Genomic DNA, 23,129 nt, shown 5'->3' on the forward strand with positions numbered 1-23,129 from the left:
AGTGCTTGGCAGGTCTGAGAGTGGGTTAGTTAGGATTAAAAATAGAACTTCAGGAGAGAGAACAGGGGAAGGGAGAGCTGTGTGCCTTTTCTCTACCTAGTGCTGCCCTGGGAACCTAGCACGTCCTTGCTCAGTCCACGGAGGAAGGTGGCTGGGCCAGTGGACTGAGCGTCCATCTAAGCTGGCCAGCACTGGGACAGGAAGCGGCAGGGACATTCAACATGCAGCCATTTCCCACTCTCCAGTGATGCCCATCTGCTTGAGGGGACAGAGAATGCAAACACCAACAGGCCACCTAAAGGTGGCTATGAATAACCTTCTCCAACCTGCAGGCCATCTGTAAGAGCAGCAGGGTCTGTGGGCTGGCTGCACCGGCCCTGGCTGCTGGGGTTTTGCAAGAGGAGGTGTGGCCACAGATCAGCGAGAAGTCAATGAGGGTACCCCCCCAACCCCACCGCCGCGTGCACACACTCTGCCTTCTTGCCTTGCCTTCTCTGCCCACCTCACCAGGACCCCTCCCCGACTCCTTCCCTGAGCTCTTGCTCCAGCTTTTGCTAGCTTTATGAAATCCGGTATGGTCCGTCCCCGGGAGAGCTGGATATCTGGGGGAAGCTGAATGAAGTGGTACTTTGGGGGTGGGGAGGCCTCATCAGAGGTCTCTTTGAGAGGCTAATAAAAGTATGATCTCGAATACAGAAAAATAAACACCGCTCTGCCCACACACATGGGACTTTGCATATGATTCTAAGGACCTGGAAGCCCACCTCTCAGCAAGGGAGGTGGGGATGAGGATGTTCCAGCTTGCTGTGAGTCAGAAAGTCTGCCCCAGGAGGGGCCAGGGTCCCCTTCCCACCCTAGCCCAGGGAGATCTTGAGGAGGGGCCCTTTGCATCAGGTGGGAAGCATAGCCCCCCAGCCAGTGCCCACCTGAAGAGCACTGAACTTGGGGCGGAGCGGACCGCCAGGGAACCGGTCCGCCAACCAGTTTAACCAGGGACTGGTTTCGACTCCGGAGTTCAAAGGAGCTGGGTGCACCCTGTCCTCTGCCAACAGCCGGCGCAGCGGGCCTTAACCCTTTCCCAGTTGTGCCCGGGGCGAAGTCCAGGCTCTTTGGTGCTAGAAAGGGGTCTGAACATCCTTGGGGCATGAAACGGGTGGAGGTGAACTTGGCTACCGTTGGCCAGCAACCAGGAACCCCGAGAGTGGGGAAACTGAGGAGAGAGGTTCCCCTCTGCCCCAACCTCAGCCTTCCCCTTGGGATTTCCTGCTCCCGGCAAGGCAGTCCCTGGAGGACCCTGGCTCCTGGGTGGGTGCAGGGGCACTGGGATTGGATTACTGGGGTAATGAATATTCATCAGCCCAAGCCGGCCTCTGCTTCTGTTTACTTAGCCGGGAGGGGCTGGGTTTCAGGTTCACCTTGACTCCTGGAGGCACAGCGAGCAGGTACCTGCTCCTCCACCTGTTTCTCTTGCACCTGCTGCACAGCTGCTCCCACTCAGCTCGCCTGGACTGAGCCTCGCCCGGCGCGGCATCCTGGCGGCACCCCCAGGTCCCCCAGGCTCCCCTGTGGGCAGCACCTGCGCTCAGCTCCTTCTCTAAGGAAGGTCTCACCTCCAGCCTGCAGCAGTCACGATCACAGGTACAGGCAGAGAGAGGGTGGGTGGGTGGGGAAACCAAGGCACAGTCAGGGCACCCCGTTGTGCCTCCACAGCTGCTGAGCCCGGCTGGGAAGGAGAACCAAGGCACGCCAGCTCCCACCTCTCCCTAGGTGAGCAGGCAGAATTCAGGATTCGTACCATTGGCTTCTTGGAGTTAATCCAGGCCTCCGGCGGAGCTCCTTCTGGGAAAGTTTCACTCTGGAGCAGTCCTATTAACCCTTGCTGAGCTGGAACCTATCTGCTCCTGCCCTCCAGCCTAGAGGATGTTTCTGGCTGGTGGGAACTACTCCCTGTTCCTGTGGAGGCTACCCCAGTCTTACCCAGAGTGGAGAATGTTCACAGGGGCCCTGCAGAGGGCTGAGGGCTAGGGGCTCTGGGTTTTGTCTTGCAACAGAGAAGCTGACTTGTCCCGTCAATCCCCTCTACTCCTCCGCCTTGCCCCAGTCAGTGGTTAACTTGGATCTGCTAAGAAGGAGCTCTCCCCAGTCTGGGCAAGGCCCTTAGAGCAGCTCGAAGAACTCAGCGGGGAAGGTGGGACCTGTCCAGGGGTGCCCACATGCAGGCCATTGTGTGGCCGTCCTAGGCAAGTGGCGGCAGACTGTCCCGTGAGGCCCTGTGATGCTGGGCTCCCAAGCTGAGCAAACATCGGAGTGTAGCGGGCCTCCTCGGAGGCAGATTTCTATCAGCCCAGGAATTGCAGGGCCCCAGGGCAAGGCTGAGCCCTCAGCGTGGCCCGCTCAGGGCCCTGTAGAAGACTGTGGGCCATGTGTCACCAATTACGGGATCTGCTCAAGATCCCCGTATGACCCCACCCCTTCCCCTAGCCCTTCCAGCCTCCTGTCATTAGGCGCGTGGCTGTGAGTACCCTGTTCTTGGCTACTCTGGGGAGCTGGGAAGTTTGGAAATCACTTCTTTCTTTCTTTTTTTTTTTTAAAGTAAGGCAGATTTTACACTCTCTTGGAGTGACTCACTATTTACAAGAATCTTATAATTGGCTGGATTATTCTGCAAAACAAATAATTTCGCTGTTTTGCAAATTCAGATTTCCATAGGTCAGGCTTGCCTAAACGGGCAAATACCTGCTTACTTGTGCTGGAATGTTCTACACAGAAGGACAGCAAAGTCCAGCGAAAAGTATTCTAGAGAGACCGGAGTTCAAGCCAGAAGACAAGGGCACCAAGGCCTCGGTGCCGTGGAGTCCAGGGCAGGGTCCAAGGGCCATTCCCAACTCCGTGGTTTCCCGACAAGTTCTCTGTGGTCTGCCCCTCCCTGTCCATGCCAACCTGAACTGCCCGTGAGAGTGGGTATATTTTAACTGGCACAGGCAGGAACCACTTCTCCCGTGCGGCCAGGCAGACTGCTGGTTACTGCCTGCTCAGGAGCTGGATCCTCCACTCCCCAAGTTCCTTGGCAGTCCCGGGTGGGTGTTGGTGGGCTTGTGGGACGTGCCCCAGACCGGGTGGCGACTGGGGCCCCCACAGGCTAAACAAGTGTCCTATGCCTCCTTCCCTGCCCTCCTCACAACTCCTTCCAGACACCCATTCTGGAACACCGAGTGCTGTGCAAGGCTGTGCTAAGCCCAGGCGGGGCACGCTGCCAAAGCAAACTTCTCAGGCTGTCCCCTTGGTGCGCTCACCTCTCCAGGGTGCCCTGAAAGGATTTATCTGGCCGCTCTCGGCCTCCCCTCACTTCCAAGTGGGAGCTCCCCTGGGTCCTTTCGCTACTTGAGCTCAGCTACAGGAACAGAGACCGCAATGCGGGATCTGCTGTCTGGACAGAATGGTGAGAAGGAGTCGGTTGGGTGTGTGTTCTGGGCTAGGAGACGGGCGTATGGGGGGACAGGGGACAACAGCAAGGGGGCCGATGGGTGGAGGCACTCAGCTCATTCCAAGCCCAGGCTAGCACCCTGCCTTCATTTCTCCCGAGTGTGATATGCTCCTCCTCTGAAAAAACACAAACTCCACACTCACGATGGGAAATCTGGAGATCAGGACAAGGGAGGGGAGAGCATCCCACATCGCTTCCACGTTAAGAAGGCCTCTACTGATCATGCATCATATTTCTTTCTGGTCTTTTTAGAAGAGGTAGTTAAGACCATCAGTTTTTGAAGGGAGGCGGTGTATTTGCCCGTGCTTGGGCGGGCTGACCACCCGTCCAGCTCTCTGGTGCCCTGTGGCTACTGCCCCTCCTCCCCCATCACAGCCACAGCCCAGAGTCCTGAGACCCCTTGGTGTGCCTGCAGAGGGGCTCGGCCCTCTCATTGCTCTCTCTGCCTGCCTTTGGGTTGACCTTGGTTCCCCTGGTTTCCTGTCTCCTGCCACCTCACACACACCGCCTGTCAGCGATGTCCAGGCAATGTTACCTCCCAAAATTTCCGCTCACTATGACAGCGCCTTTGTGGGGATTCACAATGGTGAGCCTCAATGGTGAAGTCACATCCAGTCCACATGGCTTGGATGTCAGCCCTTTCAGCCCCCACAGCCCATCTCTGTTGGGTAGCTGTGTGGGGAGTCCAACCTGTGATAACCACATCTCACAGGTACCACTTGGCCCTATCGAATCTCCTTCCAAACTTCCAGATCCCCTTCAAGCTTCTGTCCTCATGGAGGCTGGGTGTGGGGAGGGAGTCACCCTTCAATAATTTATTACCATTATTGTAAGTTGTACTTTGCCAGGCTTATCTGCTTCTGTGGGCAGACATCAATGTCACAGCTGAATATTAGTCTGGAAAGAACAGATGAGGACACTGAGGTCCAGAGAAGTGACCTGCTGGTGGGGGTCATGAAGCTGGAACAGTCCCCAGGCCTATCCACTCCCGGCAGCTTCCGTAGTGTTTCTGGTCACCACTGGAAAGTCCAAATTACTCCAAACATCACAGATCCTATTAAATTTCATAATGAATTCTAAGCAAAATGCACAGGGTGTTCCTGTCCAATTGCTCAAAGGATGTCAAAGACCTGGATGCCTTTGACCGCCCTTCACCTTCCTGCAGCCCCAGGGGACCTAGAAGCTGGAAGCTTCGTGGCGGTGGTGGGTGGTTTTCCCCACAGCCACCTCCACCTGGTTCAGGCCGCCCTCCCATCAACGTGTACGTGGCTGCCCCTTCCCCAGACTCTCCCTTCTCGTTCTCTCCAAACGCGTTGCGTCACTGACCTGAATCCTAGGCTCACTCTGCCCCTCCTTTAACTCTTTTAGGCCTGGGCTCTTCAAATAGCCTGTGGTTAGGGGTCTAGACAGGGCTGCTCCAAGGCACTCCCCTGTTTCTCCCCACTGACCCCTTTCTCTTCCCGCCCTGCTCCTGCAGAAAGCCCACCCTCCACTCAGGGAGCGCCATGACCGAAGTTGGTTGGTGGAAGCTGACCTTCCTCCGGAAAAAGAAATCCACCCCCAAGGTGCTGTATGAGATCCCAGACACCTACGCCCAGACGGAGGACAGCTCGGAGCCCCCACGGCCTGAGGGCGGGGATCCCAACTGTGACTTTAACACGCGCCTGGAGAAGATTGTGGACAAAAGCACAAAGGGCAAGCATGTCAAGGTCTCCAATTCCGGCCGCTTCAAGGAGAAGAAAAAAGTTCGAGCCACTTTGGCGGAGAACCCCGACCTCTTTGATGACAGGGAGGACAAGGGACAGTGAGGGGAGCTGTGGAGGGTGCTAGTACCTCCCTGCTCTCAGGCACACCGACAGGAGCTTGCCACACTGGCCTCTGTGGCCACAGCTGAAGCCGTGGGGCCAGTTGTGCCTGCTGGCAGGAAATGTGTGGTTTTAGGTTTGTATTTATGTGCCCCAGCTCTCTGGAAAGCCTGGAGATCCCAGGGTCCTCCCGCTGTCCCCCCACCACATACAAAGGCACTCCAGTTCGAGGATGAAAAGCTCCACCGGGGAAGGACAATCTTCCTCGAAGGCATTATTGGGGCAGCAGGGAGGAGGCCAAGGAAGCGAGAGGGAGCCTGTCTGACTTCACTTGCCCCCAGGGCACGGGGTCAAGGGCGCGTAGAGAAAGCCGTTCCCTCTGCTTTCTCTACCCACAACTGTTCCCTGGACCAATTCTGAGAGTGCGTTTCCCAGAGGCCACATGATTGGGGGCTGATTCCAGAACAAGAGGTCTCCTGAACTTGAGCTCACCTCCTAACGAAAGTGGGAGACTTGGTGGAACTTTGCCTCTAGAGGTGCAGGGGGAGGCGGACCCTGGCATGCCCTGGGGGTGCTGCAGAAGGCCAGGTTAGGGACCCCATGGGTCCAAATTAGCTGAGGGGTTGTGGAAGCCCTGGTAGGAGCCCAAAACGGCCTGTTCTCTCCCCTCCTTCCCGGCTTGTATTTAAGATGGATCACCCTGGAGATGAATCCTGAAGCCTTGAATTTTGTTTAAAAAAACAATTGTAAGTTTCTCTCTTTGTAATAAACAATGCTGCAAAAGCAGAGAACCTATTTATACACTTTTTATGCCTGCTTTGCATTAATTAACTGTTTCTTGTGCCTTTATCTCCCTTCACCCAAGTACATTGGAACTTGGTGCTTAAACTGTTTAAGTTTCTGAAAGGGCCCCCAGGTGTCAGAGTGGAGAAACTGGGACACTAATCTCACCGCCAGGCACCCTTAGCATCTGGGGACAGAGAGAGCAGAGGAAGGAGCCTGTGACATCTCAGTGGTCAGTTCCTCTGGTCAATAGACTGGCCATCAGGAGCTCCAAGAGAATGGAGCAGACCTTCGGTGACTGACCCAGGGTTGCCATGGTTTGGTTTGGTTTGGTTTGGGATCAAGATGCAAATTCCAGTTCCACCCCTTAGTAGTTGGGTGATTTGGGAAACAAAACAAAACAAAAAAACAACTCTGAGAGCCCTGGCTGGTGTAGCTCAGTGAATTGAGTGTGTGCCTGCAAACCAGAGGATCTCAGTTCGATTCCCAGTCAAGGCACATGCCTGGGTTGCAGGCCAATTCCCATCAGGGAATGCACGAAAGGCAACCATACATTGATATTTCTCTCCCTTTCTCCTTCCCTTCCCCTCTAAAGATAAATAAATAAAATCTAAAAAAAAACCCTGAGCCTCAGTGTTGCCCTCTATAAAGGGGGGCTGTAACAACATGATTCCACAGGGAGTGGCCCAAGTGAAGTGGCTAAATAGTCCTGTAGCAGGGACTCAGTTGACATTGGTTCCCTTCCCCCTTTCCTGTATTAAGGAACTGCGCAGTAGCCCATAACTTCCACTTAAGGAAGAGGAGTGTGCTCCTTCAGCGGTCAGGCCCAGATCTTTCTCAAGCCCCAGAAGCTGGGAACTGGAAAAAAATTGGGCAAATCTCTGGAGCCCACAGTGGGAACATGGAGAGAGAGATCCAGGTGGCGACTAGACTAAACAATGTGGTCCAGCAGCTTCCAGGCCCGCTCCCTGCAGGCTGCTGGGCCACCCCCACCCCAAGGAGCTTTCTCAGGAAATGTATTAGCAAACAAACAGACCACACAAGGGGGCCTTTGTTAGGTGGCCTCACTCAGAGCAAGGGAGCTGTGAGGATGAGTGAGGGCGACCAGGAGCTGGAGGGAGGGAAGGAGGACCCTTCCCTAATCCCTCCTCATCACGTGGAGCTTTCTAGGGTCTCCTCAGTCGGTCCACAGAGCCTCCCAGGGAAGAACAGACTTCCCCACACTCCAGCCCTGCCCAGGGGTAATACCTGACCTTTACAGAGGGTTTAACACAGGCCACGCCCCCTGGCAAGTACTCCCCAGGGTTCCTTATTTAATCCTCTCATCCCCCACCCCCCCAGACAGGGGCTGTCATTAATTACTCCCAGTTCCCAGTTAGCTGAGGCTCAGAGGGGTTGAGTCACTCGCCCGAGGTCCTGCCCTCGCAGCAGCAGCGGAGGAGCAGGAACTGAAGGCCGACCTGGCCTGAGCCTGTGACCACTGAACCACACGGCCCCTTTCACTCTCGATTTTCATCTGCGTAGTGGGTGGGAAACTGAGGCTCAGGACAAAGAAAGGAACATGGCCACCTTCTGCTGAAGGGGAGGTGGGGTGACAGAGGGCCTAAACCCTGGGGTTCTAGGGGGTGAGCACCATCTGACGGTGCTGCACAGACTGGGACCAATGGGGAAAGCCAGCCGGCTTGGAGGATGAGCGTGCCCAAGACCCCGGATGGTAGGGACCCCCGCTCTAGCCTGTCCTGAGCTTCCCTGACACAACGGTGGGGGATGAGGCTGGGCCCTGGGCTGCGGACCCCACCTGTGGCTTACACTGACCTAATACCGCCAATCCTCTCTCAGGTGAGAGGGTCTGCAGACCCCTCCACCCCATGCATGCGACCATGCTCCATGGCCCCAAAGTGATGACCGCAGGAAAACCCAGGGAGACTCCACATACACCCCTAAACTGGGTATTGGTGGATGGAGATGAAAGGCCAAGGGAGGTCTGCCTGCCCAGAGTCAGAGCCCAGGGAGCTGCAAGTTTTCCCCGGGCTGGAGGAGGAGGAACCGAAAGTGCAAATATGTGCAGGAGCCAGGGAGAGGCTATGGGTTATCGACCACAGTTTCACTGGGACGCAACCCAAGGGGGAAGAGGGAGGCAGGAGGGGCCAGCTGGAGTTGGCCTCCGCTGCCCAGAAGGGGCCAACCTCGGGCAGCGGGCTCCCCCTGCTGGACGCCCCACCTCCCAGGAGAGGAGAAGTGAGGAGTTGCTTAAATCCCCTACCTGCCCTCCTTCCCAGGGTTCCAGGCAGACCCGACCAGAGTGAACATTTACATCACACACGTCTGATGAGTTTTTGTTACTGGTTTGGCAAAGTGAGTATTGGATGGAGAACAGGAAAGGAACTGCTGAGACCAGGCTCACAGCTGGGGGGAGGGTACACAGCTGCCAGTAACACAAAGAGGACAAGGTGGGCAGGGACACTGGTGCCCTCTCCTGTGAGCTTCGGGAAGGTTAGCCCTTGTGTCTCCCTGCACTCAGGCTTGGGGGGGGGTCAACACCGAGAGGGAGGCCCTTGGGGGGGCTGGTCAACAACAAAGACGCTGAGGCACACGCCCACACAGTGGGATGGGCAGTTTATGGAGCGGTAACGTCCATGCCAATGTGCACAAATAATAGTTCTCTTATCCTGACTTAGTCACAGCAAACATTCACCCAGCCTGGCTTTTCTCCACAGCCCATATGCCACTCACCCAGGATGTCCCTGGTCACCAGACTTGTGCTCAAGGAAAGCAAATACAGTTCAACACAGGCCTCAGCCCAGGGCTGTTGAAGAATCCAATTATGGGGGTGACAGGTTTAGAGGTTGAGGCCAGGGCATCAGTCGTCCTGGGGGGTCCTGTTAAAAGCAGGATGGGAATCAGCGGGTCTGGGGTGAGCTCTGATGACGCCAATGCTGCCTGCGTCCTGACCACCCCACAAGGATCCAGACCAGCAGGTAAAATCTTGGCTGCAGAGTTCTCTGGGGAGACTTTAAATTTCCCAGAGACCCGGCTGCACTCAGAAATCATCGCTAAGGAAAGGAGCTAGGTAGGCATCATCAAGATTTTCAAAGCTCCCCACTGTCCCAGGGGTAATCCCAATGTGGATGAAAACCAGTGATGTGAGGGGCGGGGGGAGGGGATGTTGGAGCAGTCATGAAGGCATAACCTCTGTGATTAATTTGACACCTGGAAATTAAAATAAATAAATCAATGCTGTTCATAAACAAACATGGAAAGTAAAGCTTGATTAAAATCTCCCTGGCCCGTAGGCACCAGCACAGGAATCCTCTCCACAAAACTCCTAACTGCGATCGAATACTTCCAGTAACAGCACACTCAGTACCTAATGCTCACTACCCTGCTCCTGCCCCTTGAAGTCTGTCCCTACATTGAGATGAAATCTACTTCTGGGCGATAGTGACCTTTGGGTCCTTCGGAGCTACAGAGAGTAAGTTGAACCTTTTTCCACGTTACTGTGTTTCAGACAACGGAAAGCAGCTATCAGTAGGGTCAGTACTATAAAAATATGGAATATCTATTAATAAATAAGTTGAGGTTCTTTTTTTTAAAGATTATTTATTTATTTATTTATTTATCTTTTTAGAGGGGAAGGAGAGAGGGAGAGAAACATCAACGTATGGTTGCCTTTCGTGTGTCCCCTGCTGGGAGTGGGCCTGCAGGGAACCGGCCTGCAACCCAGGCATGTGCCCTGGCTGGGAATCGAACCTCGATCCTCTGGTTCGCAGGCCCGAGCTCAATCCACTGAGCTATACCAGCCAGGGCTAAGTTGAGGTTCTTTTATTTGCAATCAACAGAAATTGATCCAGCTATTTTATGTAAACAAGAAAAAAAGTTTTTTTAGACAGTGGATGTTTGAGGCCGGCAGGCAGGGGCAGGAGGGACCCAGGGTCGCCGAGGGAATTGCGAGAGCAGCAGCCAGAGCCTAATGCTTCTTGGCTGCCATTAATGACCTGGCTACAATGACATGTCATGCTCTGGGTCACTCCATTTGAAATATCAAATAGTTGACAAGAAAAACTGATGGGCTAGGTTGGCTCAGGTGCTTATGCTGGCACCGGTCAGCTTTGGTCGGCATGGCCCAGTCACAGTGCTAAGACAGGGCTGCTGGGGACCCACCCTGTCGCCAGAAGAGGGAATCACGTCAGCTGCTACCTCTAGCAGAGGTGTCCAAACTGCGGTCCCCGGGCAGCATGCAGCCCAGGACGGCTGCGAAGGCGGCCCGACACATCGTAAATTTACTTAAAACATTGTGAGATTTTTTTTGTGTGATTACGCGTCACAGTGTATTTAACGTGTGGCCCAAGACAACTCTTCCTCTTCCAGTGTGGCCCAGAGATGCCAAAAGGTTGGGCACCCCTGCTCCAGAGAGAGCTATCCCAATAAGTGACTGTTAAAATCAAGAAAATAATTGTGGGGTTACTTTCCATTTGTGATTCTCTATGCCTCCATCACACTCCATCAGACAGCTTATTAGGAGCCAAGTAGGTACAGAGTGCTTGAAGGATAAGCTGAAGACAAGGAGTGGGAAGGAAATACGTTGGCTTTAGAAGAGCCTGGCTCCCAACCCCATACCCTCTCTCAGCACCTGGTCCCAGATCCAGCGGGCGTCGCAGCCCGGGTGTCAGGGAGCAAGCCTCTCATAGAGCCAGCCTTCCTCCCCGCGGTGGGTCATGGGCCCTAAGGAGGAATCTCCCGCCGGGTGGCTCCGCCGAAAGACAATCCGGTCGTGCAGGCGGTTGGTTTGGCCTTGCCAGAATTCTATCACCTGTGGGTCCAGGACGTAGCCACCCCTACAAAGAGAAGCAGAAGTTCTGGGGCTCTGTGCGTTTTTCTCAGCCATGTTACCTCCCCCACCCCTGCCACCCCGGGGTCCCCGAAGAAAGTTACTGGGATGTGTCTGATGAGGGTTGACCGGGAGGAGTAGATCTCTAATTCCACAGACAGGGTGGCTTCAAGTAAACACAGGGGTCCTGGTGTCCCTTCCTACAATGACTACTGGCATCACTCACCAGTATTTGGGCTTTGGCACCTCTTGTTCCTGGTAGAGCTTCTCCAGCTCCTCGTTCTTCTTTCTCAGGTACTGTCCCGGGAAAGGAGACAGAGGAAGGGCCAGACCCCGTCACTGATTCATTTAGTAACCGAGACTCACCTGTGCTCTGAGCCAGGTGCTGGGGGACACGGGAGCAAGGTGGGCTGGTCTGTTCTCCAGGAACACAGTCCGACAGGAGGGTCAGACAGACAGAGGAGGCCCGCTTCTCCGGTCCCCTCCCACCCCACTCCCCCAGGGAGACCATCCTTCTCACTTTGCTGGGGAGGGAGGGCCCTGGCCTCCCTGGGACACAACCACTGGGGATGAGCCCGGGCCCTCGCCACCAGGACGACTGAGGGGGAGCCCCACTCACCTCCCGATCAGGGATCACGGAACTCTGCTGACTGACCACAGCCCCAATCTGGCTGCTCTTGGGGCGGGAGCGGAAGTAGCTCGAGGCCTCCTCCTCTGGCAGCTTCTTGACAGGGCCCTCCACACGGACCTGCTCAGGGATGGCCCCGGCTACCTGGCATTCAGCGCCGCCCTCCCTCCCCACCAGCACAGGCCCCACAGCCCCACCACTGTGGGCTTCGACTAGAACAGCTAACTGAGAGTTATTTGAGAGGCAGGATATTTGCCCATCCTGGGGACCTCCACTGGGCTCATATATAAACTCAGGTCCCTCCCAATGCAGCCCACCCCAGGCTGTCCTGGGCGTGTCCACTCACCTGACGGTTTAGGGGCTCCCAGTAGAAGACAAGGGAAGCGAAGGGATTAGAGTCCTGGAAAGGAAGGGAATCCGCAGACAGCCATCAGGACGGTGGGGAGGACCCCTCTAGTGAGCAGGGGGCAGGCGGGGAGTCTGCAGCGTGCAGGCCCATAGGAGATGCACTCTGTGTAATGTCTCATTTAAACCCTCACAGGCGGGTCTACTCTTACAGGTGTGGAGACAGGCTTGGAGGGGGTAAGTAACATGCCCAAGTTCACGCAGCAAGTGGCAGGTCTGTGTTGGAAACCTAAGCCAGCTGGACTCCAAAGTGATGCTTGCCATTTCTCAAACCCACAGATTTGCAAGTTCTGAGAAATGCACGTTTGGCTGGCAGGGACTCGGGGAGGGTGACTCATGTGGATTTGTGAATTGTATGCACTTGAAGTGCCAGCTCTGTACTCGACACCAGAAGAGGTGTAGATCGACACCGGGAGGAGTAGATCTACTGAGTAGATCTACTCAGCAGATACAGCAGACGCAGCTTCTGCTGCTGCAAAGCTTACCACTTAACCGAGGACACAAATGCTGATCAGGTGATCATACAAATGCACAGTTAGAAACTGAAAAAAGGGCAGAGACGTTGCCAGTTATAATGATAGCAAAAGCACGAGCGGCTGACTCAGTGAATGAGTCGAGGAGGCCTCTTTGAGGAGGTAACACTGGGGCGGAGACTGGAGGGACAGGAGTAACACAGGTGAACAGATGACGGCGCTGGGGGCGGTGGGAGAGAACACTCACGCCTGCACGGCAAGGAGAATGGCGAGGGCAGGGGCCCGAGGACTGGGTGGTGCATGAGCACAGATCGCAAGCGGGTGGGGTTGGGGGTGGCAGGAGTAGGTGACCAATGAGGCCACGCTGGACTCTGCAGCGCTGAGGATTTACCATGAACCCTCACCAGCTCTTTTCCCTTGCGGCTCTCGGAGTTAGTGAAGAAGCGGAAGCCATCCTTGCCAAAGCCCTTCAGCAGCACCATGCGGGCAGAGGGCTTCCCATCTCTGCGACAAAGAGCAGAGCGCCATGGTCAGACCTCATTCCAATAACCTCGCTGCTGCCCCTCCCCACAGGGTGACTGAGCACCCCCACATCTGTGTCCCCTTATTCTGCGCTGTCTGGGCACTCAGGCCACCCATTCCCACTTGCCCCTGGGGATTTGTCCTGGACGTACAAGATGACACTGCTGCCTAGGCCCTGTTAGGGACTGAACTGAGTCCCCTACAATTCTGTGTTGAAGGCCTAACTCACCCAGTGGGAGTATTTGGAGATAGGAACTTCCGGGAAGTAAGTAAGGTTAAATGAGGTCATAAGAGTGGGACTCTCATCCAAAAGGACTTGTGTACTTCTAAGAGGAAGAGACACGAAAGATCTCTCACTTGCTCTCCCTGCATGCACAAAAAAAGGAAGGCCACGTGAGGACCCAGCAAAAAGGCCCCCATCTGCAAGCCATGAAGAGAGGCCTTACTAACCAACTCTGACAGCACTTTAACCTTGGACTTCCAGTTTCTAGAGCTGTGAGCAAATAAATTTCAGTTGTTTAAGGAACCCTGTCTGTGGTATTTTGCTATGGTGGCAGCCCTAGCGAAGTAGCAAGGCTCTAAGGGTCACCACCAACAATAAGGGATCACAGCAGGTGTCACTGTATCAGATCCTCTGCTCTGGGCTCTAGCCCTGCCTTCCAGGCCTCACATTTTAGTGAGGGGAACAAGAATAACTGGATAAGAGGCTAATCTGAGAGATGTCTCACTGACTGATTATCAAGTGAATGATAGAGCCAGGCATGGTCTACATTTCCAGAAAGAGAGAGAGCTTCATGGAGAGGTCCCGGGAGACACAGCTCTTAAATGGCAGCTGGGAACAGGGTAGGTGGGGAGATGAGGGAGGCAGGGGGGTTGTGTCGAGGGCAGAGATGAATGAGGCACTGCATTTCATCACTGAAATGGAATTCAGTGAAGTGTGATCTTTGGTTTACAGGTAAGGACACCGAGGCCCAGAGAGGACAAGTGATTTTCCTGCCACCACACTGCATGCTAATAAAAGAGCTGGAATCATAAAACTGCCATCCATCAAACTGAGAGCTTCTAAGTGTCCTCCTCCATCTGTACCCACGCGTGCAAGGGCCCACAGCTGTGCCCACCTGGTACAGGTAGCCAGACACATGGCATTGGCTTCTCCTATGTCAGGACACTGAACGGCCTCTTCAAACCAGGCAGCAAACTGCTTCACGGGGTCCAGAGAGGTCAGATGCGCCTCCTCAAATGCCTGGGAAGGGAGAGTTTGACTTCATTTAATAAACAAAATACATATATTGCTTAACGTGTGTGTAGAACTATTCCAGGCACGGCCCAAATGTTAACTCATCCAGTCCTTGTAACAATGACCTCATAACAAAAAACAGGACCCCTGCAAGAGGCTGTGTTGGTGCCATGTTGCAGGTGGGGACTCGGGCACAAGAAGGTGGAAAAACCTGCTGGGTCCCCTTGGCTAGTGGTATGTGATGAATCAGTGTTTCATGTCATGGGTGTCAAACATACCACTCGAAAAGCCTTAAAAAAAGAAGAAGACTAATTTTGGGCTCAGCCCTTGTAAATTCTCATTCAGTAGGTCTAAGGTTTAATGCAAAACTGCGTGTTTAACAAGTATTTCTGGAAATGCTTCCCTGGCCTGGTGGTTCACTCGGTTACAGCGTCCTCCCACTAAGTCAAGGTGTTGGGATTCCCCGGCAGGGCACATACAAGAATCAAGGAAGGGACGCATAAATACCCAGTACAGCAAACCGGTGTGTCGCTCAGTCTCTCCCTCTTTCTCCTTCTCCCCCCCTTCCTCACTCTCTCTAAAATCAATCAATAAAAATAATTAATATTAAAAAAAACCCAATGTCTGGAAATGCTTTGGGCTCCGATTCCAAAAACGGTTCTCTTGGTTCCTCTCCAGAGGAGGGGGAAGGAGGCAGCGCTCTCCTGCCTCCTCCGTGTTAGTCCCCCTCCCCCTTGCTTTTAATTAACAAACATTTATATGCTGATTGTCCCCGTTCTAAGTACTTTACGGACATCTGAGNCATAAATACCCAGTACAGCAAACCGGTGTGTCGCTCAGTCTCTCCCTCTTTCTCCTTCTCCCCCCCCCTTCCTCACTCTCTCTAAAATCAATCAATAAAAATAATTAATATTAAAAAAAAAAACCAATGCCTGGAAATGCTTTGGGCTCCGATTCCAAAAACGGTTCTCTTGGTTCCTCTCCAGAGGAGGGGAAAGGAGGCAGCGCTCTCCTGCCTCCTCCGTGTTAGTCCCCCTCCCCCTTGCTTTTAATTAACAAACATTTATATGCTGATTGTCCCCGTTCTAAGTACTTTACGGACATCTGAGTCTATCACATTCTTGTGAGGTAGGTACCATCACTTCACAGGTGAGGAAACCGAGGGTAGAAAGGTTTAATACACTGCCCGAGGTGATGCACCCGGTGAATGGCAGGATTACAGCCCCGAGCTTGGAGACTGTGCCCTTGCTCACCACCACGACCTGCCTCCAGGGCCCATCTTCGTCTGGGTTTCCCCAGAACGGCTCCCACGTTGGTCGTCTTTGAACGCCCTTGTCCCACGACGATAACCCCGAGCCCCCGAGCCCCATGGGGTAGCCGCAGAAACCCTGTGGGGTTCCTCCCACTCTCCCTCCTCTCCTCAAATGACTTGCGACTCCCCGCCCCTGCGGAGACCCTGCCCAGAGACGACACCTCTCGATCCCCGCGGTAACTCTTGCGCATCGGTCCCAGGTCCATGATAGTTCCACGGCTGCACAGTGGACGCAGGTAGTGGGGCCACTTGGCCGATCGCCCGAACGTCACTATGACGCCCCGCAACCTGCACGTCATGGGGCCGTCAGCCACGTGACCCGGCGTCACCTGGCGCCCGGTTCGGTGGCGTTCGGAGCCAGTTTCTCAGTCCGAAGTCTACCCAGGGAAAGGAAGAATTTGTCAGTCGCCAAGCCTAGAGCCCCCTAAGTCCTCGGAGCCAATGGGAGCCCAGGGTTGGAGAAGGGATACTGGCGCTGGAAGACCATTGGTCTCCGTTTTCCAGAACGAGGCCAATTACAGCGAGAATAGAGGAACCCATCGGCCAATGGGTGGCGCCTCTGGGGAGGGCGCAGGGAGACAAGGAAATTCTGTCACCGCCGTTAATACGCACGTGGAGGTTTGTTAAAGATATAGGGACTGCTGCCGCCCAAGCTGGGGTCGGGGGATGAGCCGCTGAGACCTTGGAAGTAGTGGTCAGTATTAAGCGGCTGGCCCTTGGTAGGTGCCGAAAAGCGAGCCCAGTGGAGGAAGTACTACTCCCTAGATGGGAGGCTGGTGGCCTGGGAAAGACAAATGGAAAGTGGAAATAGGGGCCGGACCCTGAGGCAAAAATGACGAGGGGACACAGAGAAAGGGGCCATCTGGGTGAGGGGGAGAAATCGGGGCTCGAGAGTGGGAGAGGCTGAAGTGACTTGTGATCCCTCCAAATTGGTGCTGTGTGGTGGTGTGTTTGTGTTGGGCTTTTTTGATGGGGGAGGGGGAGGCGCAACTCTGGGGCTTGGGTAGGTGCAGTGGGCTTAGGAAGGGACTGTGAGGTGCAGAGGAAGACAGCTGAATGGGAAGGACAAGGGGGAAATTTAGGATCAAGCTATTCCCAGACCAGAGCCATGTTCCTCTTCTAGGTCTGAACCCCTCTCTCCTGCCTCATTTCTTTCACCTCAGGCTAAAGCATGCTGCTCCCTTTGCCCATGGCTTCCCTGTCCCGGTGCAGCGGACTAGTCGGTGTTCAGGTAGATGGGAAGGTTGCCACTGCCCCACCTCTGCTGGGCCTTCCTCAGCTTGGTGGGTTCCCCCCACCTTTTTTTATTTTAAAGATTTTATTTATTTATTTATTTATTTATTTATTTATTTATTATAGAAAGAGGGCAAGGGAGAGAAACATGCCTCTCATGTGCCCCCTGCTGGGGACCTGGTCAGCAACCCAGGTGTGTGCTCTGACTGGGAATCGAACCTCTGACCCTTTGGTTCACAGACCTGCACTCAGTCCACTGAGCCCCGCCAGCCAGGGCTGGGTTTCCCCTTTTTCACATTTTGCCCTTCCCAGATAGTTGGGGTCTGGTACTTTGGTCAACACCAACTGTAACTGAGGGCATAGGAGAGTAAGTGGCTGTGCAAAGCCAGTATGTCGGTGCAGGGCATGGACAGGGGAAACCTGCAAGTGCCCATTGCAGCTTTGACCTGGCTGGGACAGCCACGGGTCAAGGCCTCTCTGTAGTCCTGGTTTCTCCTATCATCAGGAAGGCGAGCTGCAAGAGACGTCTAGGCAGGCACCTCAAGACTGTGTCAGGTAAGGGAATTGCCTGCTCTGCCCAGGTGTCTGCATCACAGCTAAGCTACATAAGGCACTATTTTAGATCCCTATCACCCTTTATCATGTGCACAGAGTTTGCGCCAAATAGAATCTGGAAGACAAATTTTCTGCAAAGAAATAATATGGATCTCAAGGCTTAATAATGGTGATCTATGGATTCTCTGCTGTTTGGAATTGTTTGCTGCATTGATTTCCTCCACCAACATAACAGAGAGAGTCACTGGACTTTCTTTCTTGTTGAGGTTGTCCTTCCACAAGTGAACATCACTGCCCTTCCCTCCTCCCAAGCACCTGCACTTAAATCTTTTTTTTAAAGATTTTATTTATTTATCTTTAAAGGGGAAAGAAAGGAGAGAGGGAGAGAAATATCAGTGTATGGTTGCCTCTCATGCGTCCCCTACTGGGAACTGGCCTGCAACCCAGGCATGTGCCCTGACTGGGAATCGAACCGAGATCCTCTGGTTCACAGGCCTGTGCTCAATCCACTGAGCTACACCAGCCAGGGCTGCACTTAAATCGTATAGGTAGTCATCAGTGCCCTTCAACTCAGACAGTTTTGTTCATGAGTGTGTACTCTTAGTACTCCTGGGCTGCACTACCCTGGATCCAGGATCACAGGGCACCAAGACAAGGACCATTTGAGTGGTTTGCTCAAAAGCCAAGAGCTCAGTACAGTTGACCCTTGAACAACTTGAGGGTTAGAGCTGCTGACCACTCCCCAGTTGAAAATTCCCATGTAACTTTTGACTTCCCCAAAACTTAACTCTGAGTAAGTAGCCTACTCTTGACCAGAAGCTTTACCAGTAACATAAACAGTTGATTGCTACATACGAGGAGGAACCAAAAAAACTCCAGCATTTGTTTATAAAAAATTGTGTATTTATTCTCACATGTTTAAGCTTCAGTTGCCTTCAGAGTAAGCTCCATTTGATGCAATATACCTCTCAAGATGTTTTTTTCCCCCAACTCAAAACAGTTTTTGAACTGGTCGATTTTGATGGCTTTTAGGCTTCTGCTGTTTTTGTTTCACTTCTTCCGCATCAGCAAAACATTTCCCTTTGTTGACTTTTTTCATCTGGGGAAACAAAAAAGTCACCCAGGACAAGATTGGGTGAATAGGGAGGTGGGGCACAGGGGGTCATGCCAGTTTTAGTCAAAAAAGTGTTGAACACTCAGTGTGGTGTGGGCAGATGTGCTCATAAATCAGCTATCATGAAATAGGCAACCTCATTGAAAGAGTCTTCAAAAAAAATTCACTGAAGCTGAACACAGCCTCTCACAACAACACCTGCTGGTACACTGATACAGATGCGTTCCTATAACACCTTTTAGTGGGGGAAACCTGTATGTACTACAAGGGGCCTGCCCTCCAGGAGGTAATTCCGGTTTTTGGAAGGGGCTTCCCTTCATATTTTATATGTTACATGAAAAAAGTAAAAGAAAATCTTATTGAGAAGCATAAAGAACTTGGAGAAAATACATAAACAGTATTGAGAAAAACAACCTGTGTATAAGCGGACCCGTGCAGTTCAAAGTCATGTTGTTCAAGGGTCCACTGAATAGATATTTATTTATTCAGTTGGCATTTGTTAAAGACTTCTTTTGGACCAGGTACTGAGCTAGGTCTGAGCGTACTAAGGTGAAGATGGCGGGTTTCACAGGGATTTGTAGTCTGTAGGGCAACATGGATCTATAAGCTGAAGAGTTATAGGTGCTTCTGTGAAGAAATGGGGAGCAAGAAGGAGGAAGTGGTCTGGGGTTCCATCAGTCAGGGACACTCTTGTAAGGAGCAGACATTTGATTTGTCCGGATGAGGACGTGTTGCTAGGTGGACAATGGGAGGGCCGTGCCCGGAAGAGGGAGCAGCCTGAGTGAAGGCTGGGTGTGTTGGGGAAACTCGGCGAGGTAGGATGTCGCGGGAACGGATGGTGAGCTCACAGGCCAGGCACTGGGCAGGGGCTCGGCGCACCAGCTGACAACCAGGCAGGCGGCTCCGGTTAGGCTTTTACACGATTCTTTTTTGTCCTGTGCTGTTGTCCAAACCGAGTGTCTGAATCTTGTTTTTTAAAGGCCAGCTGAGGAGAAAAAGTGGATTCCAATAGACTCTCCCCTCCTCGGCAGTTAGTGAGAAAGCTTGCAATGGGTTGCCTTTTCATATTTTTCCCTTTGTCTGGAAAATAATACGTAGGTGTGTGTTGTGCTTTTCTGCCCGGTGGGGTCTGGTGTCTGGATCACAAAGTGTGAAGGGGGGGTGGGCACGCCCGCCGACTGGGTCTCTCCGGCTGTCACCTCAGCAAGGCTTTTCTCGCTTGAGTGGGAGAATTGAACTTTTTATTGTGACTGCTTTTCATTAAATATTTTGCCACCTCCCCCCCAGCCCAAGCTTTGTAAATTTATTAATCTTTTCTCGAGAGAATCTTAAGTGAATAGCAAAGATATTGCAATAGGTCATTGCACAAAAAGGCACACTGGTTTATCCACATGAAACGGAGAGGCTGTGGGTGGGTCTGGGGCCTGGGCTTTGCTTGTTCTTTTCTGAGGCTGTTGCATCTATGTTTTGAAATTGTCTTTTAGTCTCTTGGTTTGATTGGGTCATATATATTTCAATTGCGGCTTAGTGTTTGTGTTTTGAGAGCTGGTGACCAAGTGGACAGTGGGAGAGGGAGGTCCAGACTGCAGTGTTGTCTGCGTGGAGGCGGGACCCCGGTGCCTGAGTGTGTGGGTGGAGAAGCAGGAGCTGACTCACCAGGATGACTTTAGGTGACGTGGGTGGTGCTATTCACTGGAGTGGGACGCGTTGGAGGGGGGGTCTGGGGAGAGATCAAGTCACTACCAGGCTTGTGGAGTGTGAGGGTCTAGGGGACACACACGTTTGATTTGGCTGGATAATCACATCTGGGCTTAGGATAGAGGTCTGGGCCAATGAGACCCATGTAGGTGTCACGAGCCACCGAAGTGGCATCTGGAGCCACGAGGGAGGACGAGAGTGTCTGAGAAAGGCAGAGGGTCTGGGAGAGGTAAGGAAGACGGTGGGGGAGGGAGAGGCCCAGGAGGATGGAAATGATGCTGGTGATGCACAGTGCCCAGCTTTCCAGGAGGCTGAGGGCAGGCTGGGGGGAGATGTGCTGGGACCCCTAAAAGCTCAGGAACTCCTGGCCCAGCCTTGGGGTGAACTCAGGACACACAGAAGGGTGGGTACATGGTACTCTGCCAACAGATGCCCGAGTCCTGAGTACGGTTCTCAGAGGGCTCAGAAGAGGGGTGCAGAGGAGGCTGGCTTTTACCCGAGCATCCTGCCTGTGGTTATGTGGTTGACCCCTCACACGAGCCTTGCATGTGTGTGCTCATAGGTCACTATGCAAATACATCCCGTGGTTCTCATACACATTCCCCATTAGGATCCTTTGTGGGACCCACCATATCACTGACTTTCTAGGGCTCCTTCTCAACATGCCAGCTAGGAAATGCTAATCTGTTGTGTTCGTGCATAAATTGTTTTGTTACGCCTCTCTGTAGCCAGGTGCTAGGCATTGTGAGTGGGGCTCGGAGGTGGTTTGCTCCTGGTGGGAACCAGGCCAAGTGCACTTGTTGGCTGGAGGGATGGTAAGCTTTCCCAGTAAGGTCTGAAGGCATCGTCTTAGTCCAGGTACCCGCTGCCTTGGTAATCATCGCGTGAGCCACAAGCAGAGGAAGGAGGCCTGATGGCGGGTTCCCAGGTAGGCCTGAAGGAGATGAACTGGCGGCTTCATAGTTTCATTGAGAAATCCTGTTGGTCCTTGCCTTTGGCCCGCCCTGTGGTCATGCCCCATTTCCTCTTGCCCCGGATCCTGATGAGCAAGTAGGTGTGTGACTCTCCTCTCCAGCCCCGGTCCTCTGCCGTTTCCCACCGTGGTCTGCTTTCTTTTCACCCATATCCCTGTTCTTTATCCCATCCTCCCAGACTCACTTCCCGCCTCTTCTTCTCCTCCCTGAGGACCTCTTCCCAAGGAAACCTGGCTGCTGCCTGTCCCGAGATGATGGTAGTTCTCTTAGTAGCTTCATTCCCACCCCAAAGACCTTTGTCAGGTCATAAGAGGTCTCTGTCCTGAGAGAGTGTCTCACCCCGGGTTAGGTCTCCTGGACCCCACCTTGGATGTGGGCCACAGCCACAGCCACGAGCCAGGAGCCCCTGGTGGGTCCCAGCACCTGAGATGCTGCAGGTGGCTCCCGTCATTATACTCATGTGGGGCTTCAGAGTGCCTACAAAAGGTAATTGTAAAAATGGACTGAGTAGTTTGAAGGAAGCCTGAGTTCTGTTTGGTGTTTTCTGTTTCTTTTTTATATTTTATTTATTTATTTTTTAAAAGAGGGGAAGGGAGAGAGGGAGAGAAATATCACTGTGTGTTTGCCTCTCACACCCCGCCCCACTGGGGACCTGGCCTGCAATTCAGGCATGTACCTGTGACTGGGAATCAAACCTGCAACCCTTTGGTTCACAGGCCAGCGCTCAGCCCACTGAGCCACACCAGCCAAGGCTGATTTTTTTTAAAGGTACTTTGCCTGGATGTGCTTTCAGTATGGGGGGAAGTTCCTCAGCCCCCTTTTCTTTCCAGTTAGTAATCCTGGGATCTGGGGTCAAAGAGCTGCCGTGTTGAGCATCGCCGAGCAGACGTCGGAGGCAGGGAGGTGGCTTTGGTGCAGACGACCCTGAGGAGGGAACCTGGACTGCATGGCCCCACACTCTCAAGCTGCTGGGGATAGCCTGCCCCCCAGTTTCAACCAGGGCCCATCGGGTATCTCGTGAGGGGGCTCTGGCCTGGGGTGAGCTTGGGTGGCACTGCACCCACAGCCCCAGCCCCCTGCAACTCACAAGTCAGTTAGGGGCTGGGCTACTGCAGACGAGGGCTGATTTGCCACCAGGCCTCTCCATTCTGTCCTCATGCCGTCCCCTAGGCTAGGCAGAATACCTTCTCTGCCCCCGTTCTAAGTCAAGCAGCCTATGGCAGGCAAAGATGGCCAGGCTTCACTTTGAACCCGTCTCCCTGGAGAGGGGCGTCCCGAGTACCAGCACTCAGTCCTGCCGATCGGGGCCGGCACCCTCATCCTTTCCAGAGGAGGCCACGGAGTCCGGTCCATTTCCGCAGTTGAAGCAGATGACTTGGAATCAGCTCTCAGGAAAGCCATTGGGGAACATGGGGGAGAAAGAGGTCAGTTTGTTAATATTCCCCTTCTCTCCACCAGTCCCGATTCAGAACTCAGCATGGCAGTTTTCCAGTCGCACAATCGGTGTGTGGGGAAGAAATACTCCTTCTGCTTCCCCTGCTGGTGCAGTGATGAGATGTAGGGCTGATGGGCTCGTTGAGAGACATCTATGCCAGGATAGATTCAGCTGTTGGTCTGGTATCACCCGAAGGACCTAAGTATGGGTAGGACGAGTCTTGGGCCTTCCTGCCTGTTAATGAAGATGTAATCAGGGCAGAGAATCTGACCCATCCGAGATCCATCTCCCTTTTCTGTCTTTAGCTGGTGTGAGAATGGACTGGCTTTAAGGAAAAGCTGTTTGCTTGCAAACGCAGGCTGTTGGTGACAAGAGAGTGAGCCACAGAATGGATAGTCCACAGAGAGCCCCACGGCACCGGTACGGCACGCCACCCTGGGTGTGTCCTTCCGGGTGAGTGAGAGGCATCGCCACAGTGAGGCGCACACGCTGCTCTCCTTTCAGCCCGATGCTCTGAGGCCCCCACTGGTGCACTGAGGTAGCTCCAGTCTCACTGCGAAACTTTGCACCCGACCTCCCAAATGGCTCTGCTCCCCCCACGCGCACCAATGCGTCGTATCTGCAGCACTTGCTGAAACCGGCT

The 23,129-nt window shown here is 53.6% G+C and overlaps 2 protein-coding genes and 1 long non-coding RNA gene across 5 annotated transcripts; 2 read left to right on the plus strand and 1 right to left on the minus strand.

Annotated features, from left to right (window-relative positions):
• Positions 1 to 1,379: 1,379 nt before the first annotated feature.
• On the plus strand, positions 1,380 to 8,595 carry PRR15L (proline rich 15 like). Of its 3 annotated transcripts, XM_037033547.1 has the most exons (3): positions 1,380 to 1,638; positions 4,962 to 5,324; positions 8,580 to 8,595. In XM_037033547.1, exon 2 carries the CDS (start codon positions 4,990 to 4,992, stop codon positions 5,290 to 5,292), a length of 303 nt encoding a protein of 100 aa, XP_036889442.1. In that variant the 5' UTR covers positions 1,380 to 1,638; positions 4,962 to 4,989; the 3' UTR covers positions 5,293 to 5,324; positions 8,580 to 8,595. The 3 variants fall into 3 exon arrangements, with proteins under 3 accessions (XP_036889442.1, XP_036889441.1, XP_036889443.1); XM_037033546.1 differs by lacking the exon at positions 8,580 to 8,595 and having other exon boundaries at positions 1,389 to 1,638; positions 4,962 to 6,084; XM_037033548.1 differs by lacking the exons at positions 1,380 to 1,638; positions 8,580 to 8,595 and adding an exon at positions 1,682 to 3,439 and having other exon boundaries at positions 4,962 to 6,084.
• A 978-nt stretch (positions 8,596 to 9,573) lies between these two features.
• LOC118978193 (uncharacterized) lies at positions 9,574 to 9,940 on the plus strand. Its single transcript, XR_005064657.1, has 2 exons — positions 9,574 to 9,651; positions 9,889 to 9,940. It is a non-coding gene; the product is annotated as an uncharacterized LOC118978193 (long non-coding RNA).
• PNPO (pyridoxamine 5'-phosphate oxidase) lies at positions 9,880 to 15,917 on the minus strand. Its single transcript, XM_037033544.1, has 7 exons — positions 15,639 to 15,917; positions 14,047 to 14,171; positions 12,811 to 12,910; positions 11,875 to 11,928; positions 11,520 to 11,648; positions 11,127 to 11,197; positions 9,880 to 10,907 (listed from the first exon to the last, which is right to left on the minus strand). Exons 1-7 carry the CDS (start codon positions 15,774 to 15,776, stop codon positions 10,739 to 10,741), a joined length of 786 nt encoding a protein of 261 aa, XP_036889439.1. The 5' UTR covers positions 15,777 to 15,917; the 3' UTR covers positions 9,880 to 10,738.
• Positions 15,918 to 23,129: the final 7,212 nt, after the last annotated feature.

Source organism: Sturnira hondurensis, unplaced genomic scaffold (genome assembly GCF_014824575.4).
Source record: "Sturnira hondurensis isolate 20B ecotype Veracruz unplaced genomic scaffold, ASM1482457v3 Scaffold0021632, whole genome shotgun sequence".
NCBI lineage: Eukaryota > Metazoa > Chordata > Mammalia > Chiroptera > Phyllostomidae > Sturnira > Sturnira hondurensis.

What these genes read in the sequence shown, in the direction of transcription:
- PNPO (XM_037033544.1), bottom strand. Translation starts at nt 15,776, where the DNA reads ATGACGTGCAGGTTGCGGGGCGTCATAGTGACGTTCGGGCGATCGGCC. An exon ending in GTTACCGCGGGGATCGAGAG is followed by an intron (nt 14,172 to 15,638) that starts GTGTCGTCTCTG and finishes CTCCCTTCCCAG; the next exon opens with GCATTTGAGGAGGCGCATCT. An exon ending in GTGCCAAAGCCCAAATACTG is followed by an intron (nt 10,908 to 11,126) that starts GTGAGTGATGCC and finishes TTCTCTTTGTAG; the next exon opens with GGGTGGCTACGTCCTGGACC.
- PRR15L (XM_037033547.1), top strand. Translation starts at nt 4,990, where the DNA reads ATGACCGAAGTTGGTTGGTGGAAGCTGACCTTCCTCCGGAAAAAGAAA.